Source organism: Sodiomyces alcalophilus (genome assembly GCF_042370955.1).
Source record: "Sodiomyces alcalophilus JCM 7366 unplaced genomic scaffold ACRALscaffold_6, whole genome shotgun sequence".
Taxonomy (NCBI): domain Eukaryota; kingdom Fungi; phylum Ascomycota; class Sordariomycetes; order Glomerellales; family Plectosphaerellaceae; genus Sodiomyces; species Sodiomyces alcalophilus.
The window spans coordinates 2,124,612-2,142,102 of NW_027263537.1; the positions used below are offsets into that span (position 1 = coordinate 2,124,612).

General features: G+C 55.2%; 5 protein-coding genes across 5 annotated transcripts in view; 2 read left to right on the plus strand and 3 right to left on the minus strand.

Moving 5' to 3' along the window:
* The window catches only part of ACRALDRAFT_1063373 (uncharacterized protein), a gene marked incomplete at both ends in the record, with an annotated part of 3,578 nt that extends 451 nt beyond the window's left edge, over nt 1-3,127 (minus strand). The window contains 4 exon segments of the mRNA XM_071016787.1: nt 20-939; nt 957-1,997; nt 2,081-2,584; nt 2,675-3,127. Coding sequence (XP_070873600.1) covers nt 20-939; nt 957-1,997; nt 2,081-2,584; nt 2,675-3,127 — 2,918 coding nt within the window.
* An 871-nt stretch (nt 3,128-3,998) lies between these two features.
* Nucleotides 3,999-8,345, minus strand: ACRALDRAFT_2043524 (uncharacterized protein; the record flags this gene model as incomplete). The annotated part of the gene is made up of 6 exons (XM_071021357.1): nt 3,999-5,012; nt 5,044-5,813; nt 5,903-6,222; nt 6,282-6,802; nt 6,879-8,000; nt 8,115-8,345. 6 exons carry the CDS (start codon nt 8,343-8,345, stop codon nt 3,999-4,001), a joined length of 3,978 nt encoding a protein of 1,325 aa, XP_070873601.1.
* A 3,060-nt stretch (nt 8,346-11,405) lies between these two features.
* Nucleotides 11,406-12,686, plus strand: ACRALDRAFT_2108678 (uncharacterized protein; the record flags this gene model as incomplete). Its single annotated transcript, XM_071023379.1, has 2 exons — nt 11,406-11,592; nt 11,662-12,686. 2 exons carry the CDS (start codon nt 11,406-11,408, stop codon nt 12,684-12,686), a joined length of 1,212 nt encoding a protein of 403 aa, XP_070873602.1.
* Nucleotides 12,687-13,013: 327 nt separating this feature from the next.
* Nucleotides 13,014-15,086, minus strand: ACRALDRAFT_2109362 (uncharacterized protein; the record flags this gene model as incomplete). The annotated part of the gene is made up of 2 exons (XM_071023417.1): nt 13,014-14,557; nt 14,627-15,086. 2 exons carry the CDS (start codon nt 15,084-15,086, stop codon nt 13,014-13,016), a joined length of 2,004 nt encoding a protein of 667 aa, XP_070873603.1.
* A 1,273-nt stretch (nt 15,087-16,359) lies between these two features.
* Nucleotides 16,360-17,491, plus strand: part of ACRALDRAFT_1042221 (uncharacterized protein) — a 2,571-nt gene continuing 1,439 nt past the window's right edge. Inside the window, exons 1-2 of the mRNA XM_071015252.1 lie at nt 16,360-16,519; nt 16,794-17,060. Of these exons, the coding sequence (XP_070873604.1) occupies nt 16,499-16,519; nt 16,794-17,060 (288 nt within the window). The 5' untranslated portion in view covers nt 16,360-16,498. The remainder of the gene's footprint in view (nt 16,520-16,793; nt 17,061-17,491) is intronic.

The following is a 17,491-nucleotide window of genomic DNA, read 5'->3' on the forward strand; positions in this document are numbered from 1 at the left end:
GGGGGGGGGGGGGACATACACTCGACCCAGGCTGATAATCTCCTTGGCATTGGTCACCGGGTTCGTCTTGACGGCAGCGATGGGCGTGTTAATCTTGAGCTGGCCATCCGTGACATCGACTCCGATAACGATCGGGCCCGTCTTGTTGAAGACGGCCACCGTCCTGAGAACACACGGGAAGACCGCCAGCATCTTGGAGTCTTCCTTCTTCTTCTCGAGCAGCTCGTCCATGTGCTTGGTGAACGCGTCGAAGAGGTGGTAGATGATGTCGGCCGTGAAAATCTTGACGCCCACCTCCTCGGCGTACGCCTGCGCCTCCTTGTCCACCTTGACGTCGAAGCAGAGCATGACGGCGTAGTCGGGCGACTTCTCCATCATGATGCCCGTCTGCATCACGTCGCGCTTGTAGACGGGGCCGATGCCCACGTTGGCGACGGGAATCTTGCACTCCTTGAGGAAATCGAGCAGGGCTTCGAGCGAGCCCAGCGTCGACGCCTGCACGCTGACACCGCGGCCCGTCTTCTCGACGCGGTTGAACAGGACCGCGAGATCGCCCTCCACCTCGTCGGCGAGGTCGTCCTCGTCGTCGTCGGGTCCCACCACGAGCAGACGAGACCCGGCAATGGCGCCTTCCAGCCCGGGCGCGCTAATCTTGACACCCAGGGCCGCCTTGACCTCCTTGTTGTGCACGTAGGCCGACTTGATGCGGAGCTCCTTCATCGGCGCCGGCGTCAACAGCGCTCGTATGTTGGTGACAATGGCGCCCTCGACACCGCAGAGGACAATCTTGTCGCCCTCGCGCAGGATACCGTTCGTCAGGATGACGTCGATGGTCATGCCGAAGCCCTCGATCGCCTTGACCTCGAGCACGGTGGCCTGGACCTCGGACAGGTACATGAGGGACCCGACCATGCGCTCCTGGGTGAGCTGCACGATGAGCTTGAGCAGTCGGGCACACCCTCGCCCGTGGTGGCCGAGGTGGGGATCAGGGAGACGTTCCTCGCCATCGACTTGTTCTCGTAGTAGAGCTCGGCGTTGAAGCCCTGTTCGGCGAACAGGAGCTTGGTCTTTTCCAGGCGGTTCTTGAACTCGTTCTGGACGCCCTTTGGCTGCAGGGCCAAGCTCTCCTGGAAGCCGTTGTTCTCGACCTTCTTCCACCCGTACAAGCGGTCGACCTTGTTGAGCGCCACGACAAAGGGAGTTCGTCGCTCGCGCAGGAGCCGCATGGATTCCAGCGTCTGCTGCTCGAGACCATGCATAATGTCGACGACCAGGATGGCAATGTTACACAGGGACGAGCCACGCGACCGGAGATTGGAGAAAGACTCGTGACCGGGCGTATCGATGATGAGCAAGCCGGGCACCTTGAGCTCGAACTTGCCGTCCTGGTTGACGACGGCCGTCTTCTGCTTGATGGCTTCCGCCGGGAAGTACGTGGCGCCGATCTGCTGCGTGATACCGCCGGCCTCGCCTTCTTGGACGTTGGACTGCCGGATCTTGTCCAGAAGACTGGTTTTTCCCGTATCGACGTGACCCAGAATACAGCAAATGGGCGAGCGGAGATCGTCCTTGGACCGAGCCGCCAGCGCAGCTTGGTGTGCCTTTTCTCGCCTCTCTGCAGCCTCCTTTTTACGTTGCGCTTCTTGCGCAGCCATCGTCCGCTTCTGAACCTCGTCCTCTTCGTCTTCCGACTCGGATTCGGATTCGGATTCGGACTCTGACTCCTCCTTGGGCTTGGCTTCAGCAGCCGCCGCATCCTCCGTCTTCTTCTTTTCTTCCTCTTCGTCAGAATCAGCATCCCAGCTGTCCTTGACGTCAATCTCCTCAGCGGCGGCTTCCCAGTCATCTTCGACATCGCTGTCTTCCTTTTGCGCGGCCTTGGCAGCCTCGGCCTCGGCCTTTTCCCGGGCTGCTTTCTCTTCGGCCTCCTTGGCGAGCTGCTCGGCCTTTTGCCTGGCACGCTCAGCAGCTTCGGCAAGCGCCTTCTCTTCGTCCACCTATGGCAAAATGTTAGATTCTTGGAACTCCAGTTGTAACCGCCGATAAAATACAATGAAAAAAAAAGCATGGAGGCACAAACCTTTTCGGCGGCCTTCCGCCCGCCCTTCTTCGCGGCCGGCCTCCTCCTCTCGGCAGCTCCTTCGCCTTCGGCTGCCGGGCCAATCTTGATGCCGGCATCAAGCATCTGCTGGAGCTTACGCTCGTTCCTTGCCTTCTCTTCCCTCTGGGCTCTCGTCATGTAGGTGCCGTCCCTCTTCTGCTGCTCAATCTTCTCCTTCTCCCTCTGCTTCCTGAGGGCTTTTTGTTCTTCCCTTCGCTTGGCCTCCTCCTCGAGACGCTTAGCCTCTTCAGCGGCCAGGGCTTCTTCTTCCTCCTTGAGTTTGGCTTCTTCTTCTTGCCTACGGCGAAGTTCCTCCTGTTGCTTCTGGATCATGGCGAGCATCCGCTTGTTCCTGGGACCGCCACCCGTTGTCGGCGTTTCGGCAGCGGGCGCGGCGGCCGGGGCGGCGGCAGCTTTCTTCTCGGCAGCCTTCGCCGGTTCGGCGGCCTTGGCAGCCCCGCTGGCGGCCTTCTTCTTAGCAGCCTACATTACACGCCGGGTTTAGTTAGCTGATCTGCTGCATTTGATTTCTACACCAATGAGATTGCCACGAGGTCTGGAGGGGGTGCTCACCATTTCCTTCTTGCGCTGCTTCTCCTTCTCCTTCTTCAACTTCTCCTTTTCGGCCTTGGTCAGGACACGAGGAGTTTCAGCGGCGCCGTTTTGGGGCTGGGGTTTGTCCTCGGCACCAGCGGTCATGGCTTGGCCTCGAGTGCCCCTGCCTTTCCTCTCGGGAAGAACCCACTCGTCTTCCATGCTGGCCTCCTGCGCAGCCTGAGGCCCGGCGCCAGGAGGATCCTCCCCTTCGACAAAGTCATCTTCAAGGCCCTTCTTCTTGCGCCTTTCTCTGTTTTTGCGCAGCGTAGCCATAAGGCCTCCGGCGGGGGCGTCTTCGTCCTCGGGCTTCTCAGCATCGCCGTTGGCACCATCGGGGGCAGCGGGGGCCGCGGGAGCTATGCTCTCGCCGAGCTCGGCCTCCCAGTCGTCATTGCCGCCCCTCTTGTTTCCCTTCTTCTTAGGTGGCATCTTGACGAATTGAGATCAAGATATACGTGGCTCTTTTTTTCTTTTCAAGTGGAAAAAGGCGAGTGTGCTGCCGATGATAAAACGGCAACTATCTCGAGTCTGATGTCGTAGCTCCTCTAGCAATTGTCAAAGGAAAAATGTCCCCTGCTATCCGGAGAAAAAGGTGATAAAAGGCGTGAGAAAGATCGAACGGGTATACGAAGCTCACTCGTCCCTAGCGGTTAAGAAGAGGCGGAGGAAAGAGTGAATACGGAAACTGGACTTCTCTTCCGGTTCGAGTCCGACACGACATGCTAAAGTACCTAGACTTCTCGTTTCACTGGAGCCGATGATGTTGACGGCACTGGACGACGACACGAGACGGTTGGTGTTGGCAGTGTCTCTTGTTTGAAGTGTTGGTGTTGGTCGGACAAAGGTGGGAAGAAAAATAGGCGATAAAAGTACGTCGAGGTGTGAAGTGCGTCGCCACCTGCTTACTTACCATGTACCGTATACAACGTACGAAATACGTAAGTACCTACTGCTGAGCAATGTTGTCCAGCCCCGCGGCCCCGAAAGACACACACAAGTACCTACCCCGCACAGATTGGACAGTCTAAGCAAAATTCTTATCAATCCGCCACCACCAGCCACTAGAAAGTTTGCTGAGCCACTGTATTTTTTTGTTGTATCTTTAACTCCTAATTCCGATATGATTACCGGTACGACCTCATTTATTAGCTGGATAGCCATCATTCCTCTCCATAACACAGACTACGGAGTATAATCTGAATGGGTGGTGAGATTGACGTGATGTGACAATAGCAAACTCTACTACTACTAATGTTGATATATATTGTGATTAACAGCTGCCCAGCCCGGCCCGGCCATGCTAGAAAACAGGAGAGGTATAATACTCCAGAACATCGTACGCCAATTCAACGTACTTCTGGTGAGAGCCGTTGAACCCCGTCGTCCATTTGCCCCCATCCAAGCCATCCAGCCGCTCGCGCAAGAGCTCTGCGAGTCTGGCATCTTGGCCATGCGAAAATAGCCCCTCCAGCATCCTTGCATCGAGGCATCTCTGCAACACGTCCCCGTCGACATGTTTGTTCCTTGGCAAATCCTGCTGCTTGCTGATCGGTCTGGCCTCTCCCATGCTCGTCGCTTCTTCTTCGTCACCGCGAACCTGGGCTTCGTCGTCCGAGACCCCCCGACGCCTAACGGCAAGTGTCTGAACCAGCCTCAGGAATCTCCAGGCTTCTACGCTCAAGAGGGAGAAGTGCTGAAGCGATCCGTTCAGACACATGCCCAGGACGTCCGCTCCGTCGACAGTGCTGGGGATGTGGCCGAACCGTGGCTCGAGCGCCAACCAACTGGGTCGAACATGCCCACGCCGGAGTCGCCTGATGCCCGCCGGGAGTCTGCCTTCGAAGACCACCTGGAATTCCTTTCCGGGCTCCTTCCACGGGACCCGAACCCCCACGAAGTCGCGGGTGAGCTCGCAGATCAACGTCACCGGCCAGCCGAGCGTTTCGTTGCGGCTATTTCCCATGTCGATGTAATGTGTCGCATGCCGGCTGCCGACGTCGCTGTGCACAAGTGCCCCTTCGTCGTGTTGGCCCTCCATCTTGTGGTTATAGATGAGCAGCGAGTGGTCCAGCGTCAGCACGTAGAGCATGCCGTTGACGACACGCAGCGAAATGGCGGGTGAAGGTAGCTCCAACACCTTATTCCCCTTCAGCTTCCTGTCCATCAAGTCCAGCACCTCCCAGTGGAGTGTCGCCCCTGCACAGTAGATCAGGTCGGCCCCGTCACCCACAACTGCGTAGATCGGTTTGTCGCCGACCTTCTTCTTGTACCGCGTCCAGTATCGGATGCGTGGAGGTGAGCGAGCCCGTCCAGTCTTATCACTCACCCGTTCGGGTAGAGATGACGAGTAGCTGCCCGTCCTTTGTCGTGACGACCAGAAACAGCCACGTCTTCCCATCCTTGACGTACACCCACTCCACTACATCATGGATCCTTCCCCCTTGCTCGCCCAAGCCGCTAATAAAGCTTACGGGTGAGGCCTCCTTGTTGGTGGGCCGGGAAATGTCCTCGCCGCTGTCGGGATCCACGATGGCAAGGGTAGACTCTCCTGCTCTGGTCCTCATGGCGACTACCAGGCATTTCATCGTTTGTGAGAAGAGGAGCTTCGTAGGTGTACCGCGCAACGGTAATTGTCTCGGGATAACCCGAGGCGTCGGGAACATCTCGGAGACAAGGACCCGGTCATTGGAGAGGATGAGTATGCTTATATGGTCTGTTTGACCGATGCTGTGCCTCAGGACGGTTGCATGGTGGATTGGGGGCGATGGCATGGTCGGGTCCTTGAGGTCATTGGCGATGATACGATGCTTTGTCCTGAACCGTCCCGTCTGCCTCTCATCGAAATCCTGTAACAACACGAGCTGCTCGTCGCAGCAGGCCAACACCGACCCGGGTAGATATTGATTATCAACGGGAACCACACCAAGCGCCATCGACCCAAGTCGATGCCGCGAGACAAAGACTTGCAAAGGTGCATGGCCACTCAGCGTCATCATAACGAGGTATCCGCTTCGGCAGCCTACGGCAATGCTAGTCGCCGAGGCAGTCTCGTCCACGACGGCTATGCTCGTTATGATTTCCAACGAAGGCGCGCCTTCCTTCGTAGTCGTTTCTTCTATTGTGAATTCCTTCAAGTCAGCCATCTGACGCAACATTGAAGGGGATCGATCACCTTGCTGCGGCTACTGAAAGAACCAAACTCACCGGCCTCCAGCCTGTTGAGGATCGGAGTCGCCTCATTGCCTTCGTCTAGAGCATACACCGCCAGGTAGGCTTCGTTGTCGTGCGAGATGCCGGCCAGCAAATGCTCTCGGTCGCCAACTCGGCTGAAAGCAAGCGATGTGACTTCGCCGGTGACATTAAACGTCTGCGATAGAGTCGCATCCGCCGAATCAAGACTGACAATGTGGATATGCGACCGGGACTCTGCATGTGTTGAGACGGCAACACGATTATAGGCCCTAACGGCGGCCTGCTCAACTTTCCCCTCGATACCCGGAAAAGAAGCATAACGATGCCGCACACTATTCACCGAGTCAGGCCGTATTCATGGCATGGTGTGATTGCAAAGGATGTCTCTCACCTTTGAGTCGCGGTTATCAAAGTAATCGAGGTTTCCGTTACCTGCACAATGCCTTGATCCAAGAATTGGGCCGCCGCCAGAGTCCTCGAGGCCAGGTCAAACTGGACAATCTCGGGATCTGGTCGGTCAGCTTCCAGCGAATCGCGTGAAACGTGTAGGACATCGGACGAGTCCGGGAGAGCAAGCAACACGTAGTATCCTGACCCGACATCAGGCAAGTCTGCTTCGAAAATCCAGGCCTGCTTGATAGGAGACCCGTAGGGAATCTCCCAGCCGACATTTGCGGCAAGGCCCCGACGAAGCTCCGTGATACTTCCTTGTATCCCCTTGCCGGATATGGCGAACAACCTGTCGCACTTTCTAAGCTGACTCTCTTGGTCGTCTCGCCACTGGGCCATCCGCTTTCCTTGCGGGCTCTTTTGCTGGTCCCATGATGTGAATTCGTCTGTCGTCACGAAATCCAGAGCCGGAGACCAGTTCGGGATCGCCCCCAACTCTATGAGAGGTTCCCGAGGCCGTAGCTACTCAATCGAAAGGAAAAATGATTTAGCGAATTCTTAACATGATGGGGTTGGGCGTGGCAATATATATACATACCTGGCAAATCATTCCCGGGCCGGAGTCCCCTATTACAATAGCCACGTCGGTAAAGGCATCGTACATTGTGGTGAAGGCGGTGGAGATGGTGCAGTTGCAGCTTCCGACGTTCATGGTGGCCTCGAGGACATCGGCTGCATTGAACTCGAGAAAGACGATGACACCGTCCTCCCTTGCGAGGTAGATGTTGTCTTTGCCCTCGTAGTACCCTCTCCGTCGAACGGGCCGATCCCATGCGGTCCACAAAGGGCCCCGGGTCCCATGGTGGTAGCGTGTTGTGGGGTGCGTACCGGGGTCGAGGGCTTCATATTCGGGAGGCCCCTGCAGGGGGTCCTTACAAACGGCGATGGACTCTTCCGAGACCAAAAGGAACGAGCTCCTAACAGTCAGGGGGACCAGAAAGAGCGGCATGCGATGCTGTCTTGGCATGCGGTGCCCCTGTTTCTCTCCGGAGAGTGCTCGTTCGAGGTCGTCCCCTCTCTCCCAGTCGTAGAGGACCATGCTCGAGCCGCCCTGTTTCACGAGAATGAGAAGCAATATGACGTGGAAGTCGTCTTCGGGCCGGGGATGAAGAAACTCCATGCTGTGTATGAGTGCCTGGACGGGTCTGGGGCAATACGTCTTGATGGGGTTGATGGACATGTGGCGAGAATACTGCTCGGCCATGACTTCCCAAGGCTCGAGCTCATAAACAACAAACTTGTTATCGACATCGGCGACTGCGATGTACCGGGAGTTGGGGTCTACTGCGACGTGAAATCCCAAATTGCCGAGCCTACGGCCGGGGTGACAAAACTCGGAGACGGAAAACCGCAGCTGATTCCCGCACTGCCGAATGAAGAGGAAGACGAAGGTGCCTGATTCAAGTACTAGGAACAGTAGGTGTGGCGGGAGAGCGGTTTTCGGGCGGCGGGGGTTGGCGGAAGAATAACCGGCCATACGGGCGTCCTCTTCCTCGTACTTGACCTCATCATAGGCCACATCGTCGTCCCCCGTTTCAGGCCTCTCGAACAAGTTGCCGATAACATGAGCATTCTGTATGCGAGACCCAAAGTCGTTTTTCCTCAAAATCTCGTGAAGCTGACCTCCTTCTCGTAGTTCGTTGACTTGAACATAATGGTCCTTGAATCCGGTGAGCTTGGATCAATGCTGAGGCTGCTTTCGAAAAGGACAAGACACTCCACTCGCGAGCTGCATATCTGACAGTGGTCTGAGGGCAGAGGAGGTGAGACTTACGCCTACAAAGACAACATCGTTGTGGCGCGCGGATCGCAGACGAGCAGGTAGAACCCAATGAGCAACGGGACTCTCAACAATCGTCCTTGTGAGTATGCCACAGGAGGGAGGCTCCGGGAGGTCATCCTTGGCAGGGAGAGTGGGCGTGGAGGTCCCTCTCAGAATGGTGTGGAGGTTAACGGTTTCAGTCCGCCATTGCCCATCCCTGAAAACGTTGGTTTGCAAGGCCATGACGGCAGTGGCCGCGTAGTCATATCAAGGTCAGACGATGGCCAGAGGTCGAGAACAGGTCGCCAAAGAAAAAAGGCTAAGAAATAGCCAAGAAAGGCGGCAGGCTAGAAGCGGTACCTCCTGAAGTCAGGGGCAAGTCGGAAGCAGAATGAAGCGAATCGTGGGAGGATTTCCTTGCGTTCGCTGTTTCTAGCATTGTCGACGGTCGTTGCGATCCCCCCAAGTCCCTCTGCCCATCAGATGGGGGAGCCGGGAGAAGAGAGGTCTAGGGAGAAAAAAATAAAGCAAGGGCTCGGCGTGACTGGCGCCGACACGTGAGCCCGAAATCGTTTAGCCTTGCCCGAGGGACTGGAATCGACAATCAAAGCGAGCAGCTGGCCAAGAGGCTTTTTGGATGTGGGCTGATGGTTTGACAACCAGGCACGGGACGTCGAACGGATGCCTATCTTTGCCTGCCTGGGGCAAACAGCAAGTAACAACAAGGCCTATAAAACCTTAGAGTTGACGGGGCATTGACGATTGAGAAGTGCTGTTGTGGCGAGGCGGCGTGATTATGTGACGATGGACGTAGTTTCGAAGAGTTGACGACAGCTCGCTGGTCGTGTCCAGAGTGGAAGTGCGGCCCGGATTGTCCCTCACTGCTTTACTTTGTAAGTATTGTAGTGTGGTAGGTACGGGTCAAGTATGTGAGGCTACCATGTATCCGTAACGACGTGCCTAGAAGAGGGTAGATATTGGCACGCCCTGTGGGGAAGTGTTCGTCCAGGGAAGGGGGCTCCGAAGGGACGAAGACGAAAAGATGCACGGAGATGGCGGATGGTGTGAAAGACGATGCGAATACCAGGTCTCGAAGGGAGAAGGGTAAGGTAAGGAAAAGGTACCTACAGCCAGCAATTGGGCAGGGCACTGGAGGCAGGGAGGGAAGGGGGGGCGGTTATGCAGGTTGTAAATTGGGGGCCTTCAGCACGCCCTAGAGCTCCCGAAGCAGTAACTCTAGGTAGTGGGAAGCTAGTCTTCAGCGTGGTCGTCTAGGGCTTTGGGGGTGTCCCGTGGTGTGCCACGAAGAGAGGAAACCGTGATGAGATGAAACGAAGGCGAAGAGGGAGGGGCGGAAGGGAAGGGAGGGGCAAGAAGGCGCGGCAAGTTTGAATCTTCAGCGCCGATTGGTAATATGTACTTTTATAACCCGGCTCTTTCGCAATCTACAACGTACTTCGTAGAGGCAGAATGCTGGCTGTCGGTAGTGCACCAATAGTGTAGGTATTCCGCTCTAGTGGTAATGAAGAATGCTACATACCTGCGCAGGAATGGTTATTGGCGGTACTATCTGTGTACGCTGTTCGTGTTTATGGCGGGTGCTCGGGTACCTTTCCCCCGCCTTCGATGTGCGATATCTCCGCCCGCCCCTTCCGACGACGAGCATACCAGGGATGTAAATTACAAGCAAACTTCATAACAGCACGGGATCACTGTGACAGCGACATACTACCTACAAAACAACTCTCCCCAAGACTGCTCTACCTTGGATGATATACTCAGTGCAGTTTCGCAGCGTACTTGCCGATTTGCTCTCGTTAACAATACTTTGTTGCAAATAGCCAATGTCCGAAGCATCCTGGTATCTTCGGAAGATATATACTAACTAAGGATTACCTATCGTACACATACCATACACTACCTAGGTAGAATATATGGGGGACTCGGCAGGGTCTAGGGTGCATCTCAGTTTGTCAGGCAGTACATGCGCATCCGAGACAGGCCTCGACAGACCTCGACAGGCTTGACAATGGGATTGATCGGGGGTCCTTGCTCGCGCAGGTAGATTCAGTTTCCTTCTAGGCACCAACAGACAGAGCTGCCGTGGTCCTTGAAACACATTGGCAAAAAACATTAATGTAAAACTGTGGCTTAAAGCCGGCGCCTCCCCAGCTTTACCCTCGTCTCTTTTCACAAAAACTTCCGTTCGCGTCAGCTGTGCATTCCCGACAGGCATTAGAACTGCAGCAGGTCTATCAGATATGACCTGTCACATCTGTCAAATATGTACATGGCTTCTGGACAAGTCGTTCGTTGCGTTTGGGAGTCTTCATTGCCTCCATTTCTTTGTGAGCTGTCTTCTGCTAACGATCGTATGTAACTCGGTGGGTAAGGACAACGGGCGGCGCCTCGAGAATAAACAGTTCTCCTGTTAAATAGCGGCTATGGCATCTTATGGGAATTGTATTCTTCTTCGTATTGTTAGCTTAGCCTTTGGTACCAGATACCACGAAGGTTCAGGTCAAAAAAAATTCCGGTCCCACGGTCCCATCAGTGCGATGCGTTGTATTCGAGCTGCAACCGGCAATGTCACAACTCGGACGAGGACTTGGTACAGAGACAAAGGCATAATGCAACACCTTCGTGAGACTGACTCGTGCTGCTTTGTTGACCATGTCATCTGCAAACCGTTTGTTTAATGGAATCTGACTGGTGATTAGGTATATCCACGAACGACAGGTCAAGTACCGAGTACATGTTTCAAACACTTTGGTGACTAACACCAACACGAACGGGCTGTTGGTCAATGCGCCCAAACCTAGGTACAACCCACTATAGTCAGCCTTCTGACCACCTTGAACATGTACTCAGTACTTGGTACGTGTTCCAAGACGATGCCAAAGCGTGATGGATGTAGCCTCGTCCAGGAAATCCCCTTCTCTGTTTATTATTGTTCTGGACCAAATACTAGGTAGCCACAAGGCTATGCCAATTTACTCATCGCGTTCATTAGCTAGTTTTGAGGGCGGGATTTCTTCAGTCAGATCCATCATAGGCTTTGCCCGAGCTTAAACCTCCATCCACCAGAAAACATTACCTACCTTTATTTATTACTCCGTACGCATCGTCCGTATATCCAGCATCCCACACCTAGAGGACCACCATTCGATCCGATCCCACACTCTCTCATGCTGTGTTCGACCCTGCTCGCTATATAACTCTTGGTCGTCATTTCAAGAACCGGCGCACTCCTCGGACTCACGCCACACAGCACGTGCGACAGTAACTCGGTTTAGAACACCGATGGATTCTGAGGCAGACCAAGTGTCTCAAACGGCTGAAGATCCATCTCGCCATGCTGAGCTCGAGATAGACAACCAGAAAGTCAGCGCCATCCTCGAAGCCTGCCGGTGGAACAATGTCAACGCATTGCAATCGCTTGCCGAATCGGAAGGCGGCTTTCTCACCGACGAGCTAAGGAGAAAAGCATGTAAGTGCATCCCAGGTGTGGCCAACACCGTGAATATCTGCCAGCAAGACGCTCACAAAAGAATACCAGGGCCTGTCCTCTTAGGGGTCCCCAACAGCCAAGGGGAGGAGGAACGTGCTGATGATACCCCTGATGCATCGTGGAAAGAGTTGCCCCGACATAGGGATGAGGAACAAGTCCAGCTCGACGTCAACCGTGCCTTCATCTACTACCCCGTAAACCAGACCGACGCCCAGCTGGATGAACGGAAACGCGAGCTATCCGAACTCATAACCCACGTGCTTCGTCGCTACCCCTACCTGTGCTACTTTCAAGGGTACCACGATATCTGCCAAGTCTTCCTCCTCGTCCTCGCTTCCCCCAACCAGCGCGCGCGCCTGGTCGCCCGCCTCTCCGCCCTCCGCATCCGCGACTACATGCTCACCACCCTCGAACCCACCATCCACCAGCTCCGCCTCATCCCGGACATCCTGGGCGCCGCCGACCCCTCCCTGCGCCGCCACCTCGCCGACACCGAGCCCTTCTACGCCCTCGCCGGCACCCTGACCATGTACGCCCACGACATCCAAACCTACGGCGACATCGCCCGCCTCTTCGACGTCCTCCTCTCGCGCGAACCCGTCTTCAGCATCTACCTGTTCGCCCAGATCGTCCTCCACCGCCGCGACGAGCTCTTCGAGCAGGACCCCGACGACCCTTCCATGCTCCACCTGATCCTCTCCAAGATGCCCCAGAAAATGGACCTCGAAAAGCTCATCGCCGACACCGCTCGGCTCTTCCGTCGTTTCCCCCCCGAATCCCTGCCCGCCTGGCGGCGCATTTCCGCTGCGAGTTGCCTGAAGACGGCGCGGTCCACCGAGGACTGCGCAAAGCAGACAATGGAAGAGGGCAAGGCCTTCTTCGAGAAACAGCTCAAGGAGCTGCAAGCCGCGGAACGGCGCAGGAAGGTCCTCAAAACCATGTGGCGATACCGCAAGACCGCGGCCGCTCTTGGACTTGCCGTGGCCGTGGGTCTCATTGCAGTATATATACCTCGGGACTCTGGGCCTTTCACCAAAGTGTCCGCTTTCTTTTCCAAGTTCTTAGGGCGGTAATCATGACCTATGTAGACGTTTGAACACACCATGTAACAATTAAACGAAGAATCAAATAGACCTCACGGGAAGCAATGGACCGTTGAAGTAATGATAAAAACCCCGTCATTTCTCAATCGTGTTAATTGGCCCAAGACCAGAATATTATGCCCATCATCAAGTATAGAAACCAGGACTATCCCTCTTTCTAAGAGGAGATGACAGGCTTCAAATGTGAACCATGCATCAAAGTAAACCCCCCAGAACGCCCTGCCTGCAAAGAACAGAATTGTATTCAACTCGACCCGCATTCCATTCTCATAGAACATCAGTCAGGTACCTCCCGGTTCAAGCCTCCTCCTGAAAAGCCGCTTTGAGCCCCTCAAAGTACTCCTGTAGCTCCGTCGCCAACTTCCCGCTCCTGTCGCTCATAATGGTCAGGATGAGCGAGTAGTTGTTGTACAAGAAGCGATCGCGCTTTCTCTTGTCGCCGGCGTAAGCTTGGCTATACCGTGTCAGGAACGCCTCCATCTCCGACTGCAGCCGACGCATACTGGCCACCACGGGCTCATCGTCGCCGGCATCGGTGCTGAGCGCCAGGATTCCCTGCAGGAGCTGGCCGAACCGCTGCGTCATAACGTGCGGCACGGCCGAAAACTTGGCGTGATCGCCACCGCGCGCAGGACGCGACGGCAGCGCGTTGGTCTGCTGGCGGACCGACTCGCAGTGATGGTCCATGACAACCTGGAGCCGGGGCCAGAGAAGCATGCTCGTCCCGTTGATGTACCCATCCATGGCGGGGACCTTTCGGCGCTGCAGCTGGAACGCCAGCTGCTGGTTGATCCGGACACTGAGCAGGAGGCCCAGAGCGTCGTAGGTGTCTCCCGTCAAGGTCTTCGTTAGAGCGTTTCCTAGGGCAAATGTCGGCTCAAAAATGTAGTTGAAATGCCGAGAGATGGTGGCCATGTTGAGGGGCGGCGAAAAGTACGCCGCGAGGAACGAGTATTCGGCGGCGGCGTTGTCGACGAGGGCCAAGTTGAAGTTGCGGAATGGGACTTCGAGATAGTGAGTCGACGAGTCCTCCTCCGCGAGATACGAGGAGATGGCCGTTTGGCTATTGACCTTCAAGAGGTCGATCCGGCGTCCGAGGCTGAACGCATCGTGTGGTGGACCCGCTGCTTTGGAGGCGGAAAGAACCAACGGCTTGCGCGTGGTATCATCATGTCCCAACACGTCGCTCTTATCCAGGGTGTGGAGTTTGAGCTGTTGCAACGCCTTTTCGTATCGGGTGAATTGGTTGACGTAGTACCATCGCATGGTGTTCATGTAAGCCTGGCATATTTCCTCGGCGAGGGTGGCATGATGCCGGTGCAGGAACGCATACAGATCCTTGAACCTGAGAAAGTTCTGCTGCTGGATGATCTGGGCATTGATGTGAGGCGACCTGAGAGCCTTGATTTGGGCCACAATAAAATCTCGTATCCTTTCCACAGCCTTCATGACGAGTTTTTCCAGGAAAGGGCCCAGGTCGGCCCAAGCCTTACTCTTCCGCGAACTCGATGCGCTATCGTGGTAGGCGCTTGCCCTTTTGTCAATTTCTCCCAGCGTCTTGACCCATGATTCGTCGATGTGACCTTCGGAGATCTTGGACACGACCGCAGGGGGCAGGCTCAGCTCCTCCACAACTGGCCCCAAAGCCTTTTCCACGGCCCTGCGGTTCTCTAGTCGGACCGTGAGCGCTGTCGACCTTGATTGAAGGGATTCGATGTCGGCCGATACCGCGGCAAGGTCGTTTCGGAAATCTGTGAGGTTTGTCTCGACCGAATCGAGGACGCCGTCGCATGCCGTTATCGAGCGATGCAAATCTTCGAATTTGGACTTGTCCTTCTCGTCTATACCAAAACTGTGAGCCCTTCTCCCCTGTCGCATACATATTCCAGCGCGAAAAGATCACAACATACACTCTTCAACGGCCTGACGCCGCGCAGGACCGGAGCCTTCCTCGTCGTCGGCATTGGCGAAATCTCGCAAGGATGCACCTCCAAAATCCCAGTCAAGTCCCAAATCCTTTGTCGTTATAGATGTAGCCTCCTTCGCGGTGTCGCCCTTCCGTGATGTATCTCCGCCCAGTACCTTGGACAGGATTTCGACAGAATCCGGCCCAGCATGTGGTGTGTGAGACTGCTTCAAGCTAGAACCATTGGCTCGACGCGACGAGGCCAGCAGAGAGGTGGACGAGTCGTTCGATACGAGTGATATGTGTGACCCTCGGGGGGTGCGGGCGGGTCGATGTGAGGTCACATAGGGACTGAAGCTACTCGAAGACCTCCTGGGCAGAGGCGAGAAGGATCGGCTAGCAGGCTGTGATGGTGAAGGGGACGGCGATGGGTGCGATTGTCCGCCAAACCTGTCAAGCCACATGGTGAACTCGCGCAAGGAAGCGGTCGGGGCAGAAGAGCAGGACGGAAGAGTATCACGCCAGCATGACAATCAGATCCTGGCATGCCACGGCCGCAGTCATACCTCGTTGATAAGCTAACTAGGTACTCTGCATTGGACCAAAGACAACGTGTACAAGGTGAAGTTCGATGCAAGGCTACGTGCGAAGTCGTGTATGGCTGCTCCGATTGGGTAGAGTCGACGGTACGTACCGTACTCCCTTTTGGCCCGGGCCATTACCGTATTAGTAATACATTCATGTCTTACTTTGTATGTACGCACCTCTACGAAGTACGTATATTCATCTGAATCAGCAGAAAGTCCATCTTCTCTTCTTGCCTGGCATCGCTTGACATTCGGTAATTACTCGATACCTCTTCGTGTAGGTAATTATAACAGCTATTCCTTCGCCGATAGCTGCGTGCTCTCGATTTTAGAGTTTTCTTCGCCACTTCAAATACTTTGGATCTGGGCCCTGGCACAGTTTGATACAGCTTTCTTTCTCAGGCTGTAACGTAAAATCTAGACCTTCGACGTCTATGGAGGAGCTGTTCGATCAAACAGGCCCTGATCTCGAGAAGCAGGAGGCGCACGAAGCAAAGGCACTCGTACGGCGGATTTTGCAGTATGGTCCTGCGGAGGCCTTCGCCTGCGGAAATTCTGGCCGAGCCGTGTTCCCGTAACACTGAGGTTGAGAGCCGTCTGTAGGGCATAGATATAGCTGTGCCACATTGGTCGCCTCGACCTATTGATGCTGGCAATAGGAACTATCCACCCTATCGTGACTAATAATAGCTGTGTGCTGAGGAAAACTCCAGTTACAAGTTGTGCCTCGTTGAAAAGTGGCGGCAATCCAAACGTGGCAATGTGGGAGGGCCGCTTCTGGACTCAACATGATGGACCGGTCCGGTCTTTGTTCTCCTCTCCCTAACAATCGAACCCATTTGGATCGAAGTACGTTGTACTCTTTTGCCATACGCTGCATCTGACAGTGATCAGGTTGATTCAGCCACAGCTCAGGCCCCGCACCCAAAACAGAATTTAGACAAAACTTTAGCACGGGGTGACTAGGTACTAAGGTACTTATTATGTGTGGCGTGGTGAGTAACCCGGGCGGGGAAAACCGCACAGCGCAGGACCTGGTGGGAAAAAAAGAGGAAATGCGGGCAGGTGAAATCCAATAGCAGATTGAGGAAAAAAATTATATACTCTGTCCCTCCTCGGGAGACATTCATTTTCCCCTCCCCCTCCACCGGCTTCCTGTCTTCTTCTTCCCCTTTCCACCTCTCCCAACACCTTTTTCAAAGGCCGTCACCTGGTCCAAGTTCGCTCACGAGTCCCGTCGCGTCCCTTCCTTCCAAACTCTTACATCTTCCCCTCTTCAATTCGACAAGATGGCCGACAACGACAATGCTGTGAGTAGACAATCCCTGCTACCTCCCACTTGCCATTTCTTTTGCAGAGATGCTGTTCGCGCGCCCGAGGCGATTGGCGACCACCCACCCCGCATGTACACCCCGCTATGCACCGTACAACAACAACAACGACAACAACAAAACAACGCTTCTATATCGTCGCCCATAGTGCGCGTATTCGATACGATCGTCATTTATTGGATTTGTCGCGCGCATTTGGCCCAGTGCTCATATAAAGATACAGTTGCTGACCTTTGACAATGCATGTACATAGCACGAGCTCGAGTTCGACACCGCCGATGCCGGTGCCTCGACTACCTTCCCTATGCAGTGCTCTGCTCTGCGTAAGAACGGTCACGTCGTGATTAAGGGTCGTCCTTGCAAGATTGTCGACATGTCCACCTCCAAGACGGGCAAGCACGGTCACGCCAAGGTCCATCTTGTTGCCGTTGACATTTTCACTGGCAAGAAGCTGGAGGATCTTTCTCCCTCCACCCACAACATGGATGTCCCCAACGTCAGCCGGAAGGAGTATCAGCTTGTAAGTAGCTCGAGTCTCATCCTAACCGTGAACCTTTCTTTCCCCCCCCACATGGTCCTGGCCGAGTTCTCCAAGTGCGCCGTCAAGAGCAAGGTGCGTATGGCCGCTGGCGGTGAGGTCACCTGCATCATGGACGGATGGGTCAAGTCCATCATCGAGTCGCAGAGGTGGCGCGAGGCCGAGGCCAAGGGTCAAACCGAGGGCATGGTCAAGCCTACGCCGTATCTCCGCGATTTCACTGATCTCGAAATCGCAAAGACCGTCTTTACCTTCCTCTTTGCTTCCCAGGACGCCACCAGCAGCGCCTCCACCTGGCTCTTTCAGACCATGGCCCAGCGCCCCGATGTCCTCGACCGCGTTCGCGAGGAGAACCTGAAGGTCCGGAATGGCGACCCTAATGCCGAGCTGAACATGGAACAACTCGAGTCTCT